The following is a 19,468-nucleotide window of genomic DNA, read 5'->3' on the forward strand; positions in this document are numbered from 1 at the left end:
CAATAAAGGCAACCGCAAAGTTTACATGCAGGAACAATTTAGAGTAGTCACTAAGCATCATATTTTGGAAGACAGGAGGAAATCAGAATGTCTTAAGGGAAACCAAAATGAATGTAGGCAGAATGCGCAAAAGCCACAGAGATTGCCCAACTTTCTATAAATACACTTCTTCCAAAACTCCTCTATGCAGTTCAGCCATTTTCTAGCTTTAAGTTTCTACTTGCCCCCTATTTTCTATGCAACTCTGAAATATACAGTCAGACTGTTTCTGTTGTTTTTTTTCACTTTCAGCTAAGTAAATCAATTTTCTATCTAGCTCTGCCTTCTACCACTCAGCACACATATACCTCATGTTCTATTTCTTTGGGATAATTTTGCTCCTATCTGTGACTACACTGCATCAAACATTTCTCTGCCATACTGTTGAATTGGTGACAGTCTGTCACAAGTCTTTGCAAATAGATTTTACTTCACAACAGAGTATCTTTTTTTAATGATTACTAGTGTTTGTCTTCATACTTCCTGTAACCAGCTATTCCATGGTTATTTCTAGAAACTGTATTCATTAGCAATCAGTCATAAACCATATGTCAGCAAGATAAACAAAATAAATCTCTATCAGTCTTTAAATTAAGCCTGATCGAATCTTCCAATACAGTGACTTCAGCTGTACACAAAATCCGATGGTTAGTCCAACCATTTTTGGACTGAAAGTTCAGTTAAGCACAGCCACTGACCACTATAGGAGTGTAAGCAGCAAGCAGTGTGAACTATGTAAGAGGTGTGCAGTTACTAATATGAGCAAAATTACTAGCAGGGATATGTTTTTCATCTTGTTGTAGTGTCATTCAGACAAAATGTTGAGCCACATAAGGCATAATGACTCTGTCATAGCCAATTGCAGGGCCCCTCCTGAGGGGGCACAGCCCTATTGGGTCAAAGAGGTCCAACTGGCCTAAGATCAACCCAGCAAGGTTGGATGTTCATCAAATAGATCTCTGCTGTAGTAGCCTTATTCAGATGAGTTACATCTTGCCAAGGATATAATAGCTGGCTAGCTTCCAATACTTTATGGTACCTTCCATATGCCCAAACTCTCAAACAGCTCAAGCTGAGCTGAATAAAAGACAACTTTAGGCATGATGCCCTTCAAAGCTTTACTGCTGCTGAGGAGTACAGTCCACTGAGGCTTTCAAAGATCAACAGTCAACTTGTGCATTTCTGTGCAGGACAGATAAGCTCCCTTTGGAGAAAAAGAAAAAAATTCTATTTTCTTAATTTTGTTGATTTTTTTTTACTTTCCACCTCAGGAAAGTTATTTTAAAGCTAGTAGTGTTTTGTTCCAATGGACTGTCTCAAGACTGTCACATACTTTTAAATGGAGCACTCATGTTTTCCTGTCAGATTAAAAGTAGTGCAAACTAACTGAAAACTTTTTTTCTGTGGAGAAATTGTGTTTATTCTTCTTTTCTGTGGCTGGCATAGTGTTTTAAACTGTTTTTTACTGTGTTTTTTCTGCTAAAAAATAACTTTTGTGGACTGGTAGTGTTTACCAGCAACTGCTGTTTTTTCTTCCCTGGGAAAGAGGCACCATTTTTGGCTTGACCATGGAACAGACTAACGGTCCCATGGTCAGTCCTTCTTAAAGCCACAAAAAGAAAATGTTATGCAAACAGCCTTTGTCAACACAGCATACTTCAACAACAACAAAAAATAAGAACCAAATGGGACGTAAAGACACCAAGAAGTAGAGCAGTTCCACAGCAGTCAAAACCTTTATTCACTGATTCTAGCACCACGGTGCAACCACCTTCTAGGAATACAAACAAACAGGCAACTCAAAACCACCACTTTTATACAAATCACTCATTAAATGAACTTCAATACATTCCAAATAAACAACTAAATAATTAATAACACTTCACTTTTAGAGCAAACATTTCCTGTTTAACTCATTATTTAGTCCCTTAGGGGCCATTGTTTTATACTTTAAAATATAAATGCATTCCTTGTACAGTAACTTTTCTTTTAATACTTGTTCACCTCCCCATTTACAATTATTTTGTTCCAAAACTGAACCCTGCAATAAAGCAGGGTTATTATTGTGTTCTGTTTTAAAGTGGGCAGAAATTATTTTATCTTCTCTCCGATATTTTATATCCTTTAAATGTTCCAAAAATCTACTACGGAACATCCTTTTTGTTTCCCCAATATAAAATAAATTACATGGGCAGTGTAGAACATATACAACCCCTTTACTATCACATGTATATACCCCTCTAGCTATAATTTTAACATTATTAATATTACTAAAAAAATTAACAACATGGGAACAGGCCAAACATTTTCCACATTTAAAAGTTCCAAAACTTATTAAAGGCCTTTGTATATCAATTGATGGCATCTCAAAAGTCACATGGACCAACATATCCTTTAAACTTTTGCCCTTTGTGTAGGACAAAGATGGATAATTGGGTAATAACTTTGCCAAAAATTTATCTTGCAACAAAAATTTGCAATAACGTTTAACCATACTCACAATTTCCTCACTTTTGATATTATGCATATACACAAAAAAATGTTCTTTTTTATGTTGCTTAGATACAATACCCTGAGGCTGTATCATGCCCCTTTCATTCTACAGGCAACCTGCATTCCATCAGAGTAAAACTGTGTAATAGACAATCTGAGCAGGACCAGGGTAGGCCCTCACAAATGGAAATCAGATCAGGGGGGTTTCCAAGATTTGATCCATCGGTGGGGAGTTCCTCAAGTTGATCTTTTTGCCTCCTCGGAACAATCAACTGGCAAGATTCTGTTCCAGGACTCCATGCAAGAAGGTCAGGAAGACAGATGGCTTTTCTTTCCTTAGACAGAAATGTTCCTGTAAGTTTTCCCACTCTTTTTACTAAAATCTAGAGTTAAAGATTTAGAAGGAATTCTCCAAGATCATTGTGATGTCTCCCTTCTGGCCCAGGAAACTTTTAGTTATGTACTCACCATAACTTCAGATGTTTGGGATCCATCTCGCCTACATTCTGACTGATGGGTTCAGAGCCGATCCTCGGCTCCGACTCGGCACGCTTATGCCAAAGAGCGAAGTCTCTTATTGGCTGAGCTTACTATATCCCAGGATGCACCACTACCAGTCCCCCAGATCTAGTTTGTCCACATACATGCACACGCATGCACTGCTTATATAACATTGACAGATGATACAAGATAAAAAACAGTAGAACCCAAACCATTCAATCTCTTCTGATCTCCAAGGCAGGGGGAAGGAGGGTGGGTATTAGGAATGTAAATGAGATGGATCCCAAACATCTGAAGTTATGGTGAGTACATAACTAAAAGATGTTATGTGATCCTATCTGGCCTACATACTGTCTGATGTTATAGCGTCCGTAGCACCTAAATCCTGGGTGGCTCACTGGAAAACACTCCTGAGTACCGTGGAACCAAATGATGCTCGTCCTTTAGATGCCACATCCAATTTATAGTGGGAAATGAAAGTGTGCGGGTTGGACCAAGTAGCCGCAGCACAAATTTCAGAAATAGCGAGCTTGGAATGGAATGCAATAGAGGTAGCCATAGCTCTAGTAGAGTGAGCTTTGACAGATGTTGTAAGTTGCTTATTTGAAGAGGAATAAGCTTGAGTTATGCAATCTCTGATCCATTTGGCAATAGTAGCTTTAGTGATGGTTTTACCCAGTTTATTATCTGAAAAGGACACAAACAATTGATCTGTTTTCCGAATTTGCTGAGTCCTATCTAGATAGAAGCGCAATTGCCTGTGAACATCCAATGTATGGAAGGTGTATTCCGCTTTGTTTGAAAATTTTGGAAAGAAAACTGGTAGCTCTAAAGATTGTTGGAGACAGAGATTAGAGCAAACTTTTGGGACAAAAGATGGATTAGGTCTAAGTGATACTCTATCCTTGTGAAAAATCAAGTATGGTGATTTGATAGATAGGGCTTGAAGTTCTGAAACTCTTCTTGCAGAGGTAATTGCAATTAAGAAGGCAGTTTTCCAAGACAGATATTTCAACTCACATGTAGCAGCGGTTCAAAGGGGAAGATGTTAAGGCACGACAGTACCAAATCAAGATCCCACGGAGGCAGGATGAAAAACTGGGGTCTTAAAAGCACAGCACCTTTCATGAAAGTTTTACATAATCTGCTGCTCATCAACGGTGGGTCTGTGGAATCGTGAAATTTGGAGATAGCTGCTAGTTGGACTTTAATAGTAGAGACTGAAGATCCTTGATTAAACAAGGATGTTAAAAATTTCAAGACCTCTGGTATCGGGGCAGTAATAGGGTCTAATCCTCTGAGTTGAGCCCAGATAGCAAACCTCTTCCACTTACTGTGATACAACTTCTTAGTGGTGGGTTTGTGGGCTGAAGATAAAATGTGAATAACTTCCGGATCCAAGGTGTGATTTCTGACTATAGTCGGAAGTGGAGGAGCCAAGCTGTTAATTTCAAAATGTGAAGGGACTGGTGCTGTTGTCCCGACTGATGAACCAGAAGGTCCGGAATTAGGTCCAAGAACCAAGGACCGTCCAGAGTATATTTCTGTAGGTAGGGAACCATACCTGGCGAGGCCAATGGAGCAATTAGAATCATTGTGGACCCCAATTGGGAAGCTTTCTGGATGACTTTGGGAGGAGTGGAATCGGAGGAAAAGCATAAAGCAGTCCTGTTGGCCAAGGTTGGACTAGAGCATCCGTAGCTGTCTCCCCTTGACGCGGGGTCAAGGAAAAGAACCTTTTGCACTTAGGTGTTTCGTGGTGTTGCAAACAGGTCGCAGCACGGAATCCCCATCTTTGAAAATCTGAGCTGCTACTGTTTCGTTCAGAGACCACTCGTGAGGAGAGAGAATAGTCCTGCTCAGTCTGTCTGCCAATACATTGGATTTGCCTGGAATGTGGGTCGCTACCAGGAAGCTTGGTAGCCACTGCCCATTCCCACACCCTCATGGCCTCTCTGCAAAGGGGTAAGATCTGGTCCCTCCTTGTTTGTTTAGATACCAGACCACCGACATGTTGTCTGTGTGGATGGCGATAATGCCTTGAGGGAGAAACTTGTGGAGGGCTTGTAAGGACAGAAGTACAGCCCTCATTTCCAACACTTTGATATGGAGAGATGTTTCTGGGAAGCCAAGAACCCTGGACTGACCTGCCCAGACGATGCCCCCCACCCGTCTGGGAGGCATCCGTGGTCAAGGTGGCCACGGAGGGGTATAACAAAGGTCTTCCCTGATTCAGATTGGATGGCAGAAGCCACCAGCGGAGGTCCTGTTTGTACGTTTCTGTAATCAGTATGTGATGATTGAGGGGGAGATCTTGAAAAGACCACTGTGTCGATAATAGCCACTGGAGAATCCTCATGTGCAACCTTGCCAGAGGAACTAGGAGAACCGTGGCAGACATTGAACCTAAAAGTTGCAGGACCATCCTGGCTGGGGCTTTGGATCTTAGAAGCAGGGCTCGGACCTGATTTTGTAATGTTTGTATCCTTTCGGTAGGAAGGAAGATCCGCATTAATTTTGAGTCTATCTCTGCTCCTATGAATCTTATGCTGAGAAGGCAGCAAGACAGACTTTGACCAGTTGAATGTAATTCCCAGGGAAACACCCAGGAGATGGTGGCTTGTAGGTTCTCTAGTAGTAGATGCCTGGTGGTGGCAGTCAGGAGCCAGTCGTCCAGATAGGGAAACACTTGGAATCCGAGACTCCTCAGGTGAGCAGTCACTACTGCCAAACACTTGGTGAACACCCTGGGGGCTGTGGTGAGACCAAAGGGCAGTGCACAAAATTGGAAATGACTGTCTCCCAGGCTGAAGCGCAGATACCTCCTGGACGCCTGATGTATCGGTATGTGATAATAGGCGTCCTTGAGATCTATGGAGCACATCCAAACATCTTTCTCCAACAATGGGAGAATGGATTGTAAAGTGACCATTCGAATTTGGACTTCATGACGGACTGGTTTAGTTTGCTGAGATCCAAAATGGGTCTCAGGTCCCCTGTCTTTTGGCACTAAAAGAACCTTGAGTAATTTCGGATCTGATCTGGTCTGTGGGGACCGGTTGGATGACTCCTTTTCTAGCAGCTTTGAAGCTTCTACGGCTGCAATTTCCCTTTGACTGGGTGGTGGGTCCGGGATTTTTTGGACGGTGGGGTGGCGTGTAAAGGGAATGCTGTAACCTCCCGCAATAATCCGAAGCACCCATCTGTCCTAAGTAATAGACTCCCAGGCTTTTAGGTGCTTGGCAAAGCGGCACCCGACTGGCTCGAGCAGCACACCCAGGCAATCCCTCATGGGGTGTGGGAGGCTGAAGAGCCACGAAAGGACTCGCGGTCTCCAGTGTTGCGGGGGCCTCTGCCGCCTCTGGGACGGCGTCTCCCAGAAAAATTTCCCGTCCTCTGCCTCTGGAAGGGAATCTTCCTGCTGTTGAGGAAAGAATTTCTGTGATTTGGAACCACATCTTCCCTCCTCTTTAGCCTTGGGATAAGGCCGGCAGTGGAAAATCGTGCTCCTACGGCAGATAAAGTCTTTCCCTCCTGCTCACAGCGGGTAAGAGTGTCTTTTACCTTGGGTCCAAACAAAGAGGACCCATCAAAGGGAGCGTCGGCAAAGGAAGACTTGAAGGCCTCCACGAAATGACACAAGCGGAGCCAGGCTTGTCTCAGAGCCACGCCTGTGCCTGCCGCTCTGCCCGCCCCTTCGGCCGCATATGAAATGAGCCTCATGGACGAGTTAGAAATCGAGGTAAGGATAGCCAACTGAGAGCTAACCGACTGGGCTAGCTGCTCAGGTAGGTTACCTGAGAGGAGTCTGAGAGCTCCTTGACCAGATCCCTCTGTAGACTGGTGAAATGTGCCAAATAATTCAGGGACCTCAGAGTAAAGGCCGCTGAAGTCAGGGTGCGCTTCCCGTGCGGTCCATGCTCCTAGACTCCTTATTAGGAGGATGAACGGACGTTGAAGCCTCTGCCACGTCCTGCTGGGTAGCAGATGCCACCACCATGGCATCTACAGCCACGCCTTTCGTTAAGAACTCCTTCTCGGGTGGGGCAGACAAAAATTTGTTAGGGCGAGAAGGCACTGGTTCCACAGTATCTGGATGTTCCCACGCCCTCCGACAAACCAAATCCAGGAGCTCGTCGAAGGGCGGAGACACCCAGGAGGCGGAGGGCTGAGCCCCGAAGGCCTTGAGGAACACCGACTCATCAGCGGAGGGGGGTTTGGAATTCCAGCCGCCTCGTTGCTTGAGGATCTCTAGAATGTCTGCAAATGAGACATCATCCGAGGACGACTTTGGGGACCCCTCCACATCATCAAGATCAGTGTCCGATGTAAGAGACTCATCGGGGGAGTCCACGTGCTTCCTCTTGCACGATCTCTTCCTTGGGGGCTCCTCCGAAGACAACTCCGAAAACCCTCAGGAGGAGGGAAACCCCCAGTGGGGGTAACCTCAGGCCCCTGGGCTCCGCTGCCTAGAGACAGGGAACTACCAAAGACCCAGTCTCCATGCCCAGGAAGGTGCCGGTAAAGCCGTGAGATGACCGAAGAAGATTTGGCCAGGCACTCCTCATAGCTCTGAAGGCCGGACCCCAGAATCCTGGGAGGGTCCAGTCTCGGAGCCATGATAGCAGACGGAAGTCCCGCGGCCGAAGCACCGAGAGGGAGGCTTGGAACCGACAGCATTGGTCCCAAACGTCACCCCGGCCCGGCCGAAGAAGTCCGTGTGCTAAACTCGGACCCGAGGCCGGGGTTGGAGTAAGGGTCGGAGCCGACCCTAGGATCTCTACTGGCTCCATCAGCACCTGCTCCGGAGCAGCGGTCGGAGGAGGAATGGCAATGGAATGGGCTATCGGCTCCGAAGCCAATTGGGTCGGAGCGAAACAAATTTCTGAAAGACTGGGGACTGGAAAAGTCTTTGGAGTACCCTGTCTATGTCCGAATCTGACATCCTTGATGACCTGGAAGAGACGAACGGGTCGAGTAGGCCTCTCCAATGGCTCCAAGGGACTAGGGGACCGGCTCGAATCGACTCGATAATTATCGGCGCCCGGAGTGTCCAAACCAATTTCCATCGGTGCTGAAGAGGGCTTGGCCGAGGAGGAAGTGTCTGAGCGGACAACCTTCATCGGCTCCAAGATCAGTGGAGCCGATGAAGATGACCCGCCTCTCGAGGCCCCAGCCGTCGGCCCCGAACCCAGAGGAGACGAGGCTGGAGGCATCGAGGCAGACCATTCGCCCTCGGCTCCAAGTCCGTGGAGCGAAGGAGAAGCCTGCCTATGTCTTTTGGCGGTCGGATCCGACGGGCTGGTCGGAGCCGACCCTTTCTTCTTTGCAGGAGAAGGAGATGAAGCTAAAGCCTCTTCAAATGAGGGTTTAATAAGGCCTTTAAAATAAGTTTATTTTTCCTCTCTTGGAGGACCCTCGAGGAAAAGCGTGGCACATGCTACAGGACTCCTGCAAATGTTTGGCCCAAACAGTACACACAGAGAGAATGGTCATCTGTTATTGACATCTTGAAACTGCACTTAGTGCACTTTTTAAATCCTGAAGGCCTAGGAGCCTGTGACATTATGGCAACCAATTTAGTGACTAGCTAAATCAAACACACTAAATATCACAGAAAAACTCTCTTTCCTTTTCTTTTTTGAGAACCGTTTTTTTTAAGAACCAAAGGCTGTCACAAAAATAACTAAAGGGATCCAAAAATCCCTAAATAAATGGACTTGAACAACAACGGACTGACAGGGGAAGGCCCTTCAACTCAAAGGGGACCTCTAGTCAGAAAAAAACGCAATCACCACACAAATATTAAACAGAAAATATCCACTCATACACAAAAACACGAGATAGCTGTTAAAACAGCTTTTTGTTCAATTTTCAGGAAATTCCTGACAGGAAAGTAAGTGAAGAAAACACTACTTAGCTCAGCCAGCTCGAGACCACGTCTTTGCTTGTTAGCGGCAAACGAGATCTGGGGGACTGGTAGTGGTGCATCCTGGGATATAGTAAGCTCAGCCAATAAGAGACTTCGCTCTTTGGCATAAGCGTGCCGAGTCGGAGCCGAGGATCGGCTCCGAACCCATCAGTCAGAATGTAGGCGAGATAGGATCACATAACATCCATGGTTCTGCCTTCTTTTGGAAATGGTCAGGGGCAACTACTACAAGCTGCCTCAAAGACTTGGTCTGCTCACACAAGAACAGGGGTGTTTGATACATCTTGTAATCAATCATCCTTATGTCAGGATGATAGGGTCTTACTTCCTTTTAGGTGCCTGTATAATAAGGATGTGCAGCAGATACTTATCTGCTACTAGAAAATTTATATTAGTAAATGGAAAAGGTTTTCTAGCTGGTGCCAAAAACATAAGCAGTACTTATTCAGGACTATTTGTTCTTTAGTTTTACAATGTCAGTTACTATCCTATGACCCTTCCTATTCCTATATCAAGTTTCATTTATCAGCCATTTCATCATGTCTGCCCATCATACTTCTCAAGTGTCCAGATTTTTACAAAATGTCCAGATTTTTGCTTCATATTTTTGTTCTGTTCTTCATAGCATTTGTGGTTTTCTGGCAAATTACTAAGGACTGAAGTCACTAAATAATGACACACATTTGAGTTTCAGACTTCATATACTTCAGGAAATGCACGCTAAGGCAAATCCTGTTGTTCTAACAACTGTCTAAATTTATAAGAGCAATTTTTAAAATCTGTCCGCATTTTTGGACCTTTGTCCCACCACTAATTTAGGCTTTGTGTAAATTTCTTCCACTAAGAAGTTGACAGGTATGCTGCCCATGGATCCTCCTCCTTCAATGCAGTCTCATGTGAAAATGTTCTTGAAAGAGGTTTTGCATAAGAGGCCTCTAAGAAAACTGGGGTCCCTCCTCAGGATTAATATTGTGTTAGAGAAGCTAGCCTTTTTGTTCTATTTGAACTAGCTAATCTGTGTGACTTGAGGGGCGGCCGCGGTGGTGCAGTGGTTAGCATTGCCACCTCACAGCAAGAGGTTCTCTGGTTTGATCCTCAGCTGGGGTGCCTTCTGTGCGGAGTCCTCCCTGTGGTCGCATGGGTTTCCTCCGGGTGCTCCGGTTTCCTCCCAAATCCCAAAGACATACTGCAGGTGGATTGGACACACTAAATTGATCCTAGGAGTGTGTGTGTGTGTGTGTGTGTGTGTGTGTGTGTGTGTGTGTGTGTGTGTGTGTGTGTGTGTGTGTGCGTGCGTGTGTGTGTGTGTGTGTGTGTGTGTGTGTGTGTGTGTGTGTGTGTGTGTGTGTGTGTGTGTGTGTGCCTTCTGTGGAAGGTTGGGCGCCGGGCTGGCAACTCGACACCGTATAACTCCACTGCCAATCATGAGCAGACAAGGTGATCCGCTGTGGCGACCCCTAACCGGGAAAGCCAAAAGAAGAAGAATAATCTGTGTGACTTGAGGTTCTTAACATGGAAAACAGTTTTACTGATTGTTCTGACCTCTGCAAGAAGGATGTCTTGAGTTTCCAGCTATTATGTTAAGCCAACCATAGTTCATTTTCTATAGGGACAGGATTTCTTTGAGAACTTATCCTTCTTTTATGCCTAACTGGTATCAGAGTTTAAAGTCAACCTATCAATCTCACTATTTTCTTTCCATAACCTAAAAATAAGGGAGAAAGGATACTCTATATCTTAGATGAACACAGAAAACTCAGGTACTATTGTAATGTAAGCAAATCTTTCATGTCTTCAGAGTAATTGTTCATTTTTGGGAAAGTGCAAAGGAACAACCTATATAATAACAGACTATTTCCAAATGGTTGTCTAAGGCTATTACCTTTGGTTATACTCACTATAACAAAACTATTTCAGGCAGGATCAAGGCCCACTCTACCAGGGCATTGACCTTATCTATGGCTTTTTGCAAAGAGTTGGATTCTAGAAGTATTCTAGAAGCTGATATTGGTCCTCTGTACATATTTTTACTAAGCACTATAAGCTTAATTCCTTTTCTAAGTCCAGATCAAGCTTTGCTAGGACCATTCTCCAGATGTTCCTGGACTCTTCTCCTTCCACCTCCCAAATATAGTTAGCTAAGGTAGTTTACCCATATAGCTGAGACTACTGTACTGATCAACTTACACAACTGTACTATGTTCATCATATTGAACTTAACATAACACTTAAATGTTCACATGATCACTGCTGGAATAGCCGCTCAGTCTTGCCAACCCCTTGTTTTTTGGTGTGTGTTTTTTTTATGCCAGGATGTGGACATTTATTTTTTTTTTCTTTCTGGCATTGCCTTTCAGGGTTCAGCCTCCCTCTCTCTGCTGGCAGGAAAAGGGATATTCACACAAACTTGTCATTTAGTCAGATCAGTTCAAGCTGCTTGACAGTTTGGGCATGTGGAAGGTTCCCGGAAGCTTTGGAAGCTGACCGGCTCTTATATCCTTGGCAGGCTATGACCTATATAGCTAAAGCTACTGCAGTACTGATCTTTCAAACATCTACTATTACAGTTAGTTCATCTTACATAACTGTGGTTTCTTCTGGCTTTCTCTCTAGGCTCACCTACATGGAGATGACTATGCCTGTAAAATTAACAGAAGATCTCTAAGTGGACTGGGCACCTTGGTTACTAAAGAACCAATTTAACCATTTTAGATATAAATTTCCCCTTAAGATGGAGGAAGTGGTAAGCTGCAAAGAAACTAATATTGCAGTATATAACCTTGCACCAATATACCTTTAGCAAATACGTGGTTATTTCCTCTGACGTATGACAAAATCACATTTTAGATAATGGAACATCACAGAAGAAAGATAGGGTGCCTTTCAGCCAGGGTACAACAGATAAAAGGCAGTGGTGTCCTGGACCCAATTTGAATGGAAAAGGTTCAAAATAAATGGAGTAATTTGGTGTCCCTATCCATTGTATTACTGTTAACCTTTTTTCTCTTCTTTTAGTTCTACTAGTTAGTCAGATGAATTGTTAGTATAACTGATGCTCCAACAAGAACTCCACATGTGCCTCACTATTACTGCAAAATAAAATAAGTATTATTTAGGTGAAAAAGGAAAATAGATACAAACAGTGGGCAAATAGTCATTATATGCAATCACAATATATGCTTCTGTGTAAAACTGTACAATTTCCACAGAGTAAATATTAGAACAAACATGTAAGAACAGTGAACACATCTTTAGACAATTACCATTTGCTCTCCCCAAAAAAACTTAGCTCAGATAAGTAATAAGCAATCATATAATTAACTAGCAATCATAATGTCATATTAGGCAAGCATCGGGTCACTCAGTCTAATTACACAAATAAAACAAAGAGAGATGTCTCATCTTTAGTTATAATAAAACAACGATCCCTGGTTCAATCAATTTAGCTACTGTGCTTTACACAAAGTTATATATATTGATGACAGTATTACTGGCTCAGGTCTTTATTTTAAATACCTAGGTGTATATAATAACCATTCATCCACTGAGTAAACTGCATATGGAAAACCCAATATGTGAAGTCCTAACAAAAGTTGCAGGAATATTTCATGGGAAAGGGCTGTTAATTCCTATGATATATCTACTGCTCGGCATATACTTTTCAGAAGTACAGGCAAACACAGGAGGACTATGGCTAACCAAGTTCGCCGATGACTGCAAACTGGGAACCATAATTGACTGTCCGACTGACACGGACATCCTCCAAAAGGGCCTTACTGAGACAGACACCTGGGGTCAAAGTCATGGCCTCAAGCTAAATGCCAAAAAATACATAGTCATCCCATTTGGGAAAAACAAAACACCCATGAATTACCACATAGGTGGCAGCCCCCTTAATACAGAAGAGGTAATAAGAGATCTGGGGACCCAGGTAGATAGTAATCTCTCCTTTGACAATCATATTGCCAAAGTAGTTAGGAAATCCTTCTATGTGGCCCATCTAATTACTAAAGGGTTTGCATCTAGAAATAAAGAGGTTATAGTGTTCCTCTACTTGTCACTCATCAAACCCATCATAGAGTACAATGCCCCATTTGGGATGCACCTCACAAGACACTTCCAACAGCTGGAGAGACCACAAAAGTACCTCACCAAGAGGATTACTGGCCTCAAACATATGTCCTATACAGCCCGACTGAAAAAACTCTGGCTGTACTCAGTGGCATATCGCTTACTCAGAGGTGATCTCTGCCTGACTTGCAAAGCCATGTCCAACTCAGTATTGATGGACATGCTCCACCTAAAGAAATCAAAGTCATTGTGAGCAACGCGCTCTAGTGAGCTAAACCTTGCCACAACAATAAATAGAACATGCTGGAGGGATAGATTCCTGTCACAGAGACTCCCCATGCTTTGGAACAAAATTCCAAACTATATTAGGCAGAGCCCCTCACTAACACTCTTCAAGAGAAACCTTGACGAGTGGATGGGTAACAGAAAATACACCCCCGGGATCACTTCATTGGCTCTGCTTGACAGAGGATCAGTTAATTAATCAATAGGGCATTGAAAGCTGAGACACTCTGGCTAGGCTTATAAATGCCCTCGGGCAGATAGCCTAGTACCTACCTATAAACCTATATACTACCATTCATCACTTCCTATTATCAAACAAACAAAAAATCAGCTGCATAGATGACTAATATAAAATATATGGACTTATGTTTATTAATCAAAACAAGAACAGCAGTGGCTGCTTCTGAAAAGACAAGTTGGGTTACCTATCACAATTAGACCAACCTGCAATATTTCAATGGCTGCCTAAATAATGCTATCCTTTATTTGGGCAAATGCCTTGTACCTAAAATCTCAAAGCAAAAAAAACTTAAGGTCATTATCTTCAAGTGCTATTTCTTTAAAGATAACATTTTCCTGATATTTGATGCAACCAGAAGACTTTCTCAATCCAAAAACTTAAAACGTGGAATGCTATTCCAGTAACACTGATGTCAATAGTTATTATGCCAGATTCAATAAAGCCTACACGATATGTATTCAAGGACATTCTTATCACATTTTTTGCGCTTTCTAGTCACTCAGTAAGATTATACTAAGTGTACATGTAGTCTACATTTTGTGGTAACTTTTATGAATCCCTGTGAATATTTAAAGCTGCAAGAATATCAGTAGGAAAACTAAACTTGGGAGGAAGAAGGTCTGAGTTATGTCTGTGTTGTCTGTTCACTCAAAAACAGTGTATACAGTGTGTACACTCAGTGTTGTTGAATCCCAGGGTCCATCTTTGCTATGTATCTTACAAAATATCTTAAGTACACTTTTAATTGCAATCGCAAAGTGTAACTATACTATCACATAGTCAATACTCATTTAAACCATGGTAATTTACTGTTGCTTCATGAGTTACATTGCTCTTTATATCAGTGAGAGGATTTGTTAATTTAGTGCAGTTTTGTTTCCTTTTGTTAACATTACTTTTTGCTATTTTGTTTCAAGCTTTATGGTTACCTTTTAATGATAACAACAGCTATACTAGTGATTTGCTATGGAGTAAGGGTCTTTTTAGTCTTTTTTTCCCATTTATAATGCTTATGTCATATCATTTCATGCATTACGCTTTTTTTTCCTTTTTCCTGTAACTGACTGTAGCTGAAAATGGACCCTGGCTTTCCAATATAAACAAAGAAACAAATAAATAAGTACTGCATCACTGACATAATAACTTACTTGATATGTCCTGTGCCTGATGTGGTGAGCTGTCCTTCATTGTCAGGGGAAAATGTGACTCTGAAAACATCCTGAGAAAAGGCTTTTGATTTCAAAACTATCTGTTCTTCTTTCCAGTCCCAGACAGTCAGCATATAGTCAGGACTGCAGCCCACACTGGCTAACAGTGTTCCAGAAGGGTTAAAATCCACAAATGCATATGCTTCTTCTGTTCCCCCTGAAAGATTAACAAGAAAATAAAGAAAAAATTATCCCTGGACAAGCAAAATCATATTACCAGAATAAACACAATACTGTTGCACAAGTGCACAAGACCTTACACATTGGGAACAGCTTCTGCAAAAGAAAATACACAACGTATATTCCACACAAATTCCCCTTTGGTAATAACTGCATATGTCAATGGCTGATCAGAGTTCTGCCTGAAAACGCATGGTGACTATTAGTCCAGTGTTAATCAAAGACTATGCAGTGTGACTCTACTGCAGTAAAATGACTGCCTCCAGCTTTCCTTCTCTGGAGTGAAGAAATGATGCTATTAATTAACATCAATAATAATAATAAACAGTAGTATTCCATACAGAGTACCCTGTCAGAAATATTGGGAGAGCAAATGGCAGTAATTAAGAAATAAGTCTTTTGAGCAGGGACACAGGATCGGAATTGGCTAGACATAGTAAGGCCTACTAGTTTAATTCTACTGGCTGCCAAAAAAGCAATTACTGGAAAATGGAAATCAAAATCTAAATCAACTGCATTTGAAATACTGAATATTGTAAATGAAGTAAAATAACTAGAATTGGGATCTTTAGATAGGGAAAGAGACAATTACTTCAATGGAATTTGTGGGAGCAATACATGCAGAATAATGTTCAGGAGGAAGAATGCAGTTTAAGGGAAGGCAGGGATTGAGCAATTTATGATATGTTGTTCATAGGTTAATAGGTTCATGTACAGAATAACAGTTATAAAACATATGTAATGTATACTGTATGCAAATAAAAATGTTAATATGGCGTGTTTTTCTCTTGAATATATATATATAAATATATATATATATATATATATATATATATATATATGGGATCTGGACACATGCTCGACTAGCATATGTCCGAATCACAAAACATCGAACACACATACACGAAAGCGCTTAACATCGACAAGCGCTGCTGTGTATGTGTGCCTGTTTTGTAGATCGGACTACAGTGCGGGTAAGGGAAAATTCCCTTTTCCCCATTGTAGTGTGATCTCGGAGTGAGACTAATAAAGTATGGGGGGTGCAGGGGGCGAAGCCCCCCCTGCAAAATCATAGATTTTTTTTTTTGAACTACACATACATGGAAGTGCTTTTTGATGTTAAAGTGCTTTCATGTAGGTGTGTTCGATGTTTTGTGATTCGGACATATGCTAGTCGAGCATGTGTCCTAGGCCCATATATATATATATATATATATATATATATATATATATATATATATATATATATATATATATATATTCATGTCAAACGACATGTTAAAATAACGAAAGTCACTACAGCGAAACGAAACCATCGACAGTTCAAAACATCGACAGTACAGTTATACGAAAGTACAGTGCTAACATGGGTCCTGCAAGGGGGAAGTAAAGGATATGATATGATACTGTACCCATACTACTTCCCCCTTGCAGGACCCATGTTAGCACTGTACTTTCGTATAAATGTACTGTCGATGTTTTGAACTGTCGATGGTTTCGTTTCGCTGTATATATATATATATATATATATATATATATATATATATATATATGTATATAAAATATATATATATATATATATATATATATATATATAGAGAGAGAGAGAGATAGATATACACACACACACACACACACACACACACACACACACATATGGGTCTACTTCACATTACTGAAAACTTAAGATACTGAATTTCATTTGACTGAGATCACAATATCTAATTCTCAAAATACTGAAAACTCATTTGCATGTTTCTCTTTATCTGTGACTTGCTTATGATTAAAAAAAAAAAATACTGTACCGTAAAGTGCTGACTGTCAGAGTACTGATAGTAGTGTAGAAAGTAGTGTCGCAGTGTTTCTAAATGTGAGCATGTCTCTTTATATTTTTATGGGAAGTATCTAAAGTAATATGGCAGACATTCCATGTGATCCCGGCAGTAATGGGACTGTGTACAGTACTGTAAGGTAAGTAAAAGTTATATGCCTTTTTCCCCAATGTAGTCTAATATTGGAGTTAGTAGATATAGTTGGGGTGTGTTGGGGGTACAGCCCCCACACTGGGGGGTCTAGGGAGCATACCCTCCAATTAGGTTGGTTTTCTATCATCCGGTTTCTATTAGGAGCGTAAGTAAGTAGTTTTTAAGTTTTTGAAAGCATTGGTCATTGGTGTTTTAAGTGTGCATGTCTATGGCTTAAAATTCAGTATTTTGAAATTCAGCACTGTAAGCTTTCAGTAAAATGAGACTCCGTCAAATGAGTTTTCAGTATTCTGAAAATTAGGTATTGTGGTCTCAGTCACAGGAAACTCAATATTTTGAGTTTTCAGTCATACGAAGAAGAGATATAGATATATTAGAGCGAGAGAGATTTACATATTTATACACACACACACACATATACATATATATATATATATATATATATATATATATATATATATATATATATATATATATATATATATATATGGATCTACTTTTCTCCATCTAAATTACACTTGTTCGAAAAAGAAAAGTAGATCCCCACTTCAGCGAAAGTGCACTTCAACAAAACTGCATTTGCACAGAAGTATAGTCACCGATCACTATCCCAAACAAAAAAAATGCACAAAAACAAAAATCTTTTGCAGGGGGCAAGCACCCCTGCACCCCCCCATTTTAATATTCTAACTCCGAGATCACGCTACAGTGGGGAAAAGGGAATATTCCCTTATCCCCACTGTACCACGATCTCAGCACTAGTTTGCTTAGTTGTACATCAACACTAAACGTTGATGTACAGCTAAGATTACATGCAAACTGCATGTTTTTATAACTACTTTTTGGGGGTTTTTTCTTATTTTTATCTTTACACGAAAGTGCATTTTTTACAAAATGCACTTTTGCGGAAGTGCACTCACAAATTTACATTTCGCTGAAACGTAAATTCATTGTAGTGACTGTATCCCATATATATATATATATATATATATATATATATATATATATATATATATATATGCATATATACCTATACCTTAATTGATAATTTAATTGTTTGTGTCTTTCTGCTTTTCCTAGTTAGGGGTCGCCACAGCGGAAGTCCGGTCCGCTAATGATTGGCAGTTGATTTTTACGTACCGGCTTGCCAGGCCTGATGCACAACCTTCAACGAAGGTACGCCCATTCACGCATGTCTCCACACAGAAGATGCTCTAGCTGAGAATCGAACCGGACAGTGTCTTACTGTGAGGCGACAAGGTATTTAAAACAATAATTAATATTAATTCATTAATATTATAATTATGAATTAATCTACAGTCTGCTAGAAGAATATTTACTGAAATAAAATAAAGAATGGAGTGCACATCAAAAGTAAAATCCATGAATAATGTAACTTTTTAAAAGATTGTTGTTGGTAAAACAGAGAATGAAGGCAATGTGAATAATTCTGCAATAAATTATATGTGAAAATAAGCTCACCTTTTTGTACTAGGTGGAATAGAAAAGTGCATTTTCTTCAACTCACGTAAAACCAGTTTTAAAACAGCAGGGTATAATTCACAAAAACAAAGATGATACACTAAATAAGACAGTAAATTTTAATTCAACACACCAAGGAAAAGCCACTCAGTCCAAGCCATAAGATGCCTTATCTGCACTTCTGCTGTGATTCACACCTTTGACACTCTCCTTACTACACCTCAAAAGTTCACCAAAATGATCTCTACTTTGGTCATATGCCTGCTAACAACACTGACTGATTCATCACACTATCTCCTACAAAAGAACACCCTCTCCAAAACATATGGATTCTCATCTCTCAAAGAACACACTTCTGTTATGCTCTCTTATGCTCAAAGTCATCACTGAAAAAAAGCTATTATTATTTCTCATTAAGGGTCACAGACAGAATCCCACCATCATACAATCTCAGATCCCTATCAAACTCCACACCACATTTACAAACTTCCTTTACCACCCTTAAAAAGCATAGGACACCCACATTCCCTTTAATTGTTCCTGAAATATGAAAATACATTCCAGAAGACCTAAACTCTATCTCTTCATTCAGCAATTTCCGTAAAAAAGTAAAACTTTTCCTTAGTAATCAGATGGGCTGCAAATGCTTCCACAACAGTGCCATCACCCATTTCCAAGTTCAACATTCCCTTAAAACTACCTCTCCCATTACTACTACTTATTTTTCCCATGACAGTTATTATCTTTTCTACCTTAGTATAACTTCTCAGTTTTCCTCTTTCATTTATTTCCATTGATATAACTACATTAATTCCGTTATCATAAATAGTTAATTAACAATCCCAAGGGTCAAAAACTACTTTTTTGCTAAATACTTTTCCTCTCAGTTTACTAATTTGGTTTTTATAATCTGTTTTGTGATTGTTTGCATAAATTGTTGTATGATTGCATGTTTATACAACTCTCAAGTCTGGATATTTCTCCTTTGGTGGTACACCTCAGGCTGAGCCTGAAAATGGTCTGATAAGACAACAACCTGGTTAACTAATGA

General features: G+C 40.9%; 1 protein-coding gene across 1 annotated transcript in view; it reads right to left on the reverse strand.

The window, feature by feature from the left end:
- The window catches only part of CFAP44 (cilia and flagella associated protein 44), a 1,689,287-nt gene that overhangs the window by 1,041,567 nt on the left and 628,252 nt on the right, over positions 1–19,468 (reverse strand). Inside the window, exon 11 of the mRNA XM_044073142.1 lies at positions 14,711–14,927. Within this exon, the coding sequence (XP_043929077.1) occupies positions 14,711–14,927 (217 nt within the window). The remainder of the gene's footprint in view (positions 1–14,710; positions 14,928–19,468) is intronic.

This window comes from Protopterus annectens, chromosome 5.part1, assembly GCF_019279795.1.
Source record: "Protopterus annectens isolate FY-2018-M chromosome 5.part1, PAN1.0, whole genome shotgun sequence".
Lineage (NCBI taxonomy): Eukaryota > Metazoa > Chordata > Ceratodontiformes > Protopteridae > Protopterus > Protopterus annectens.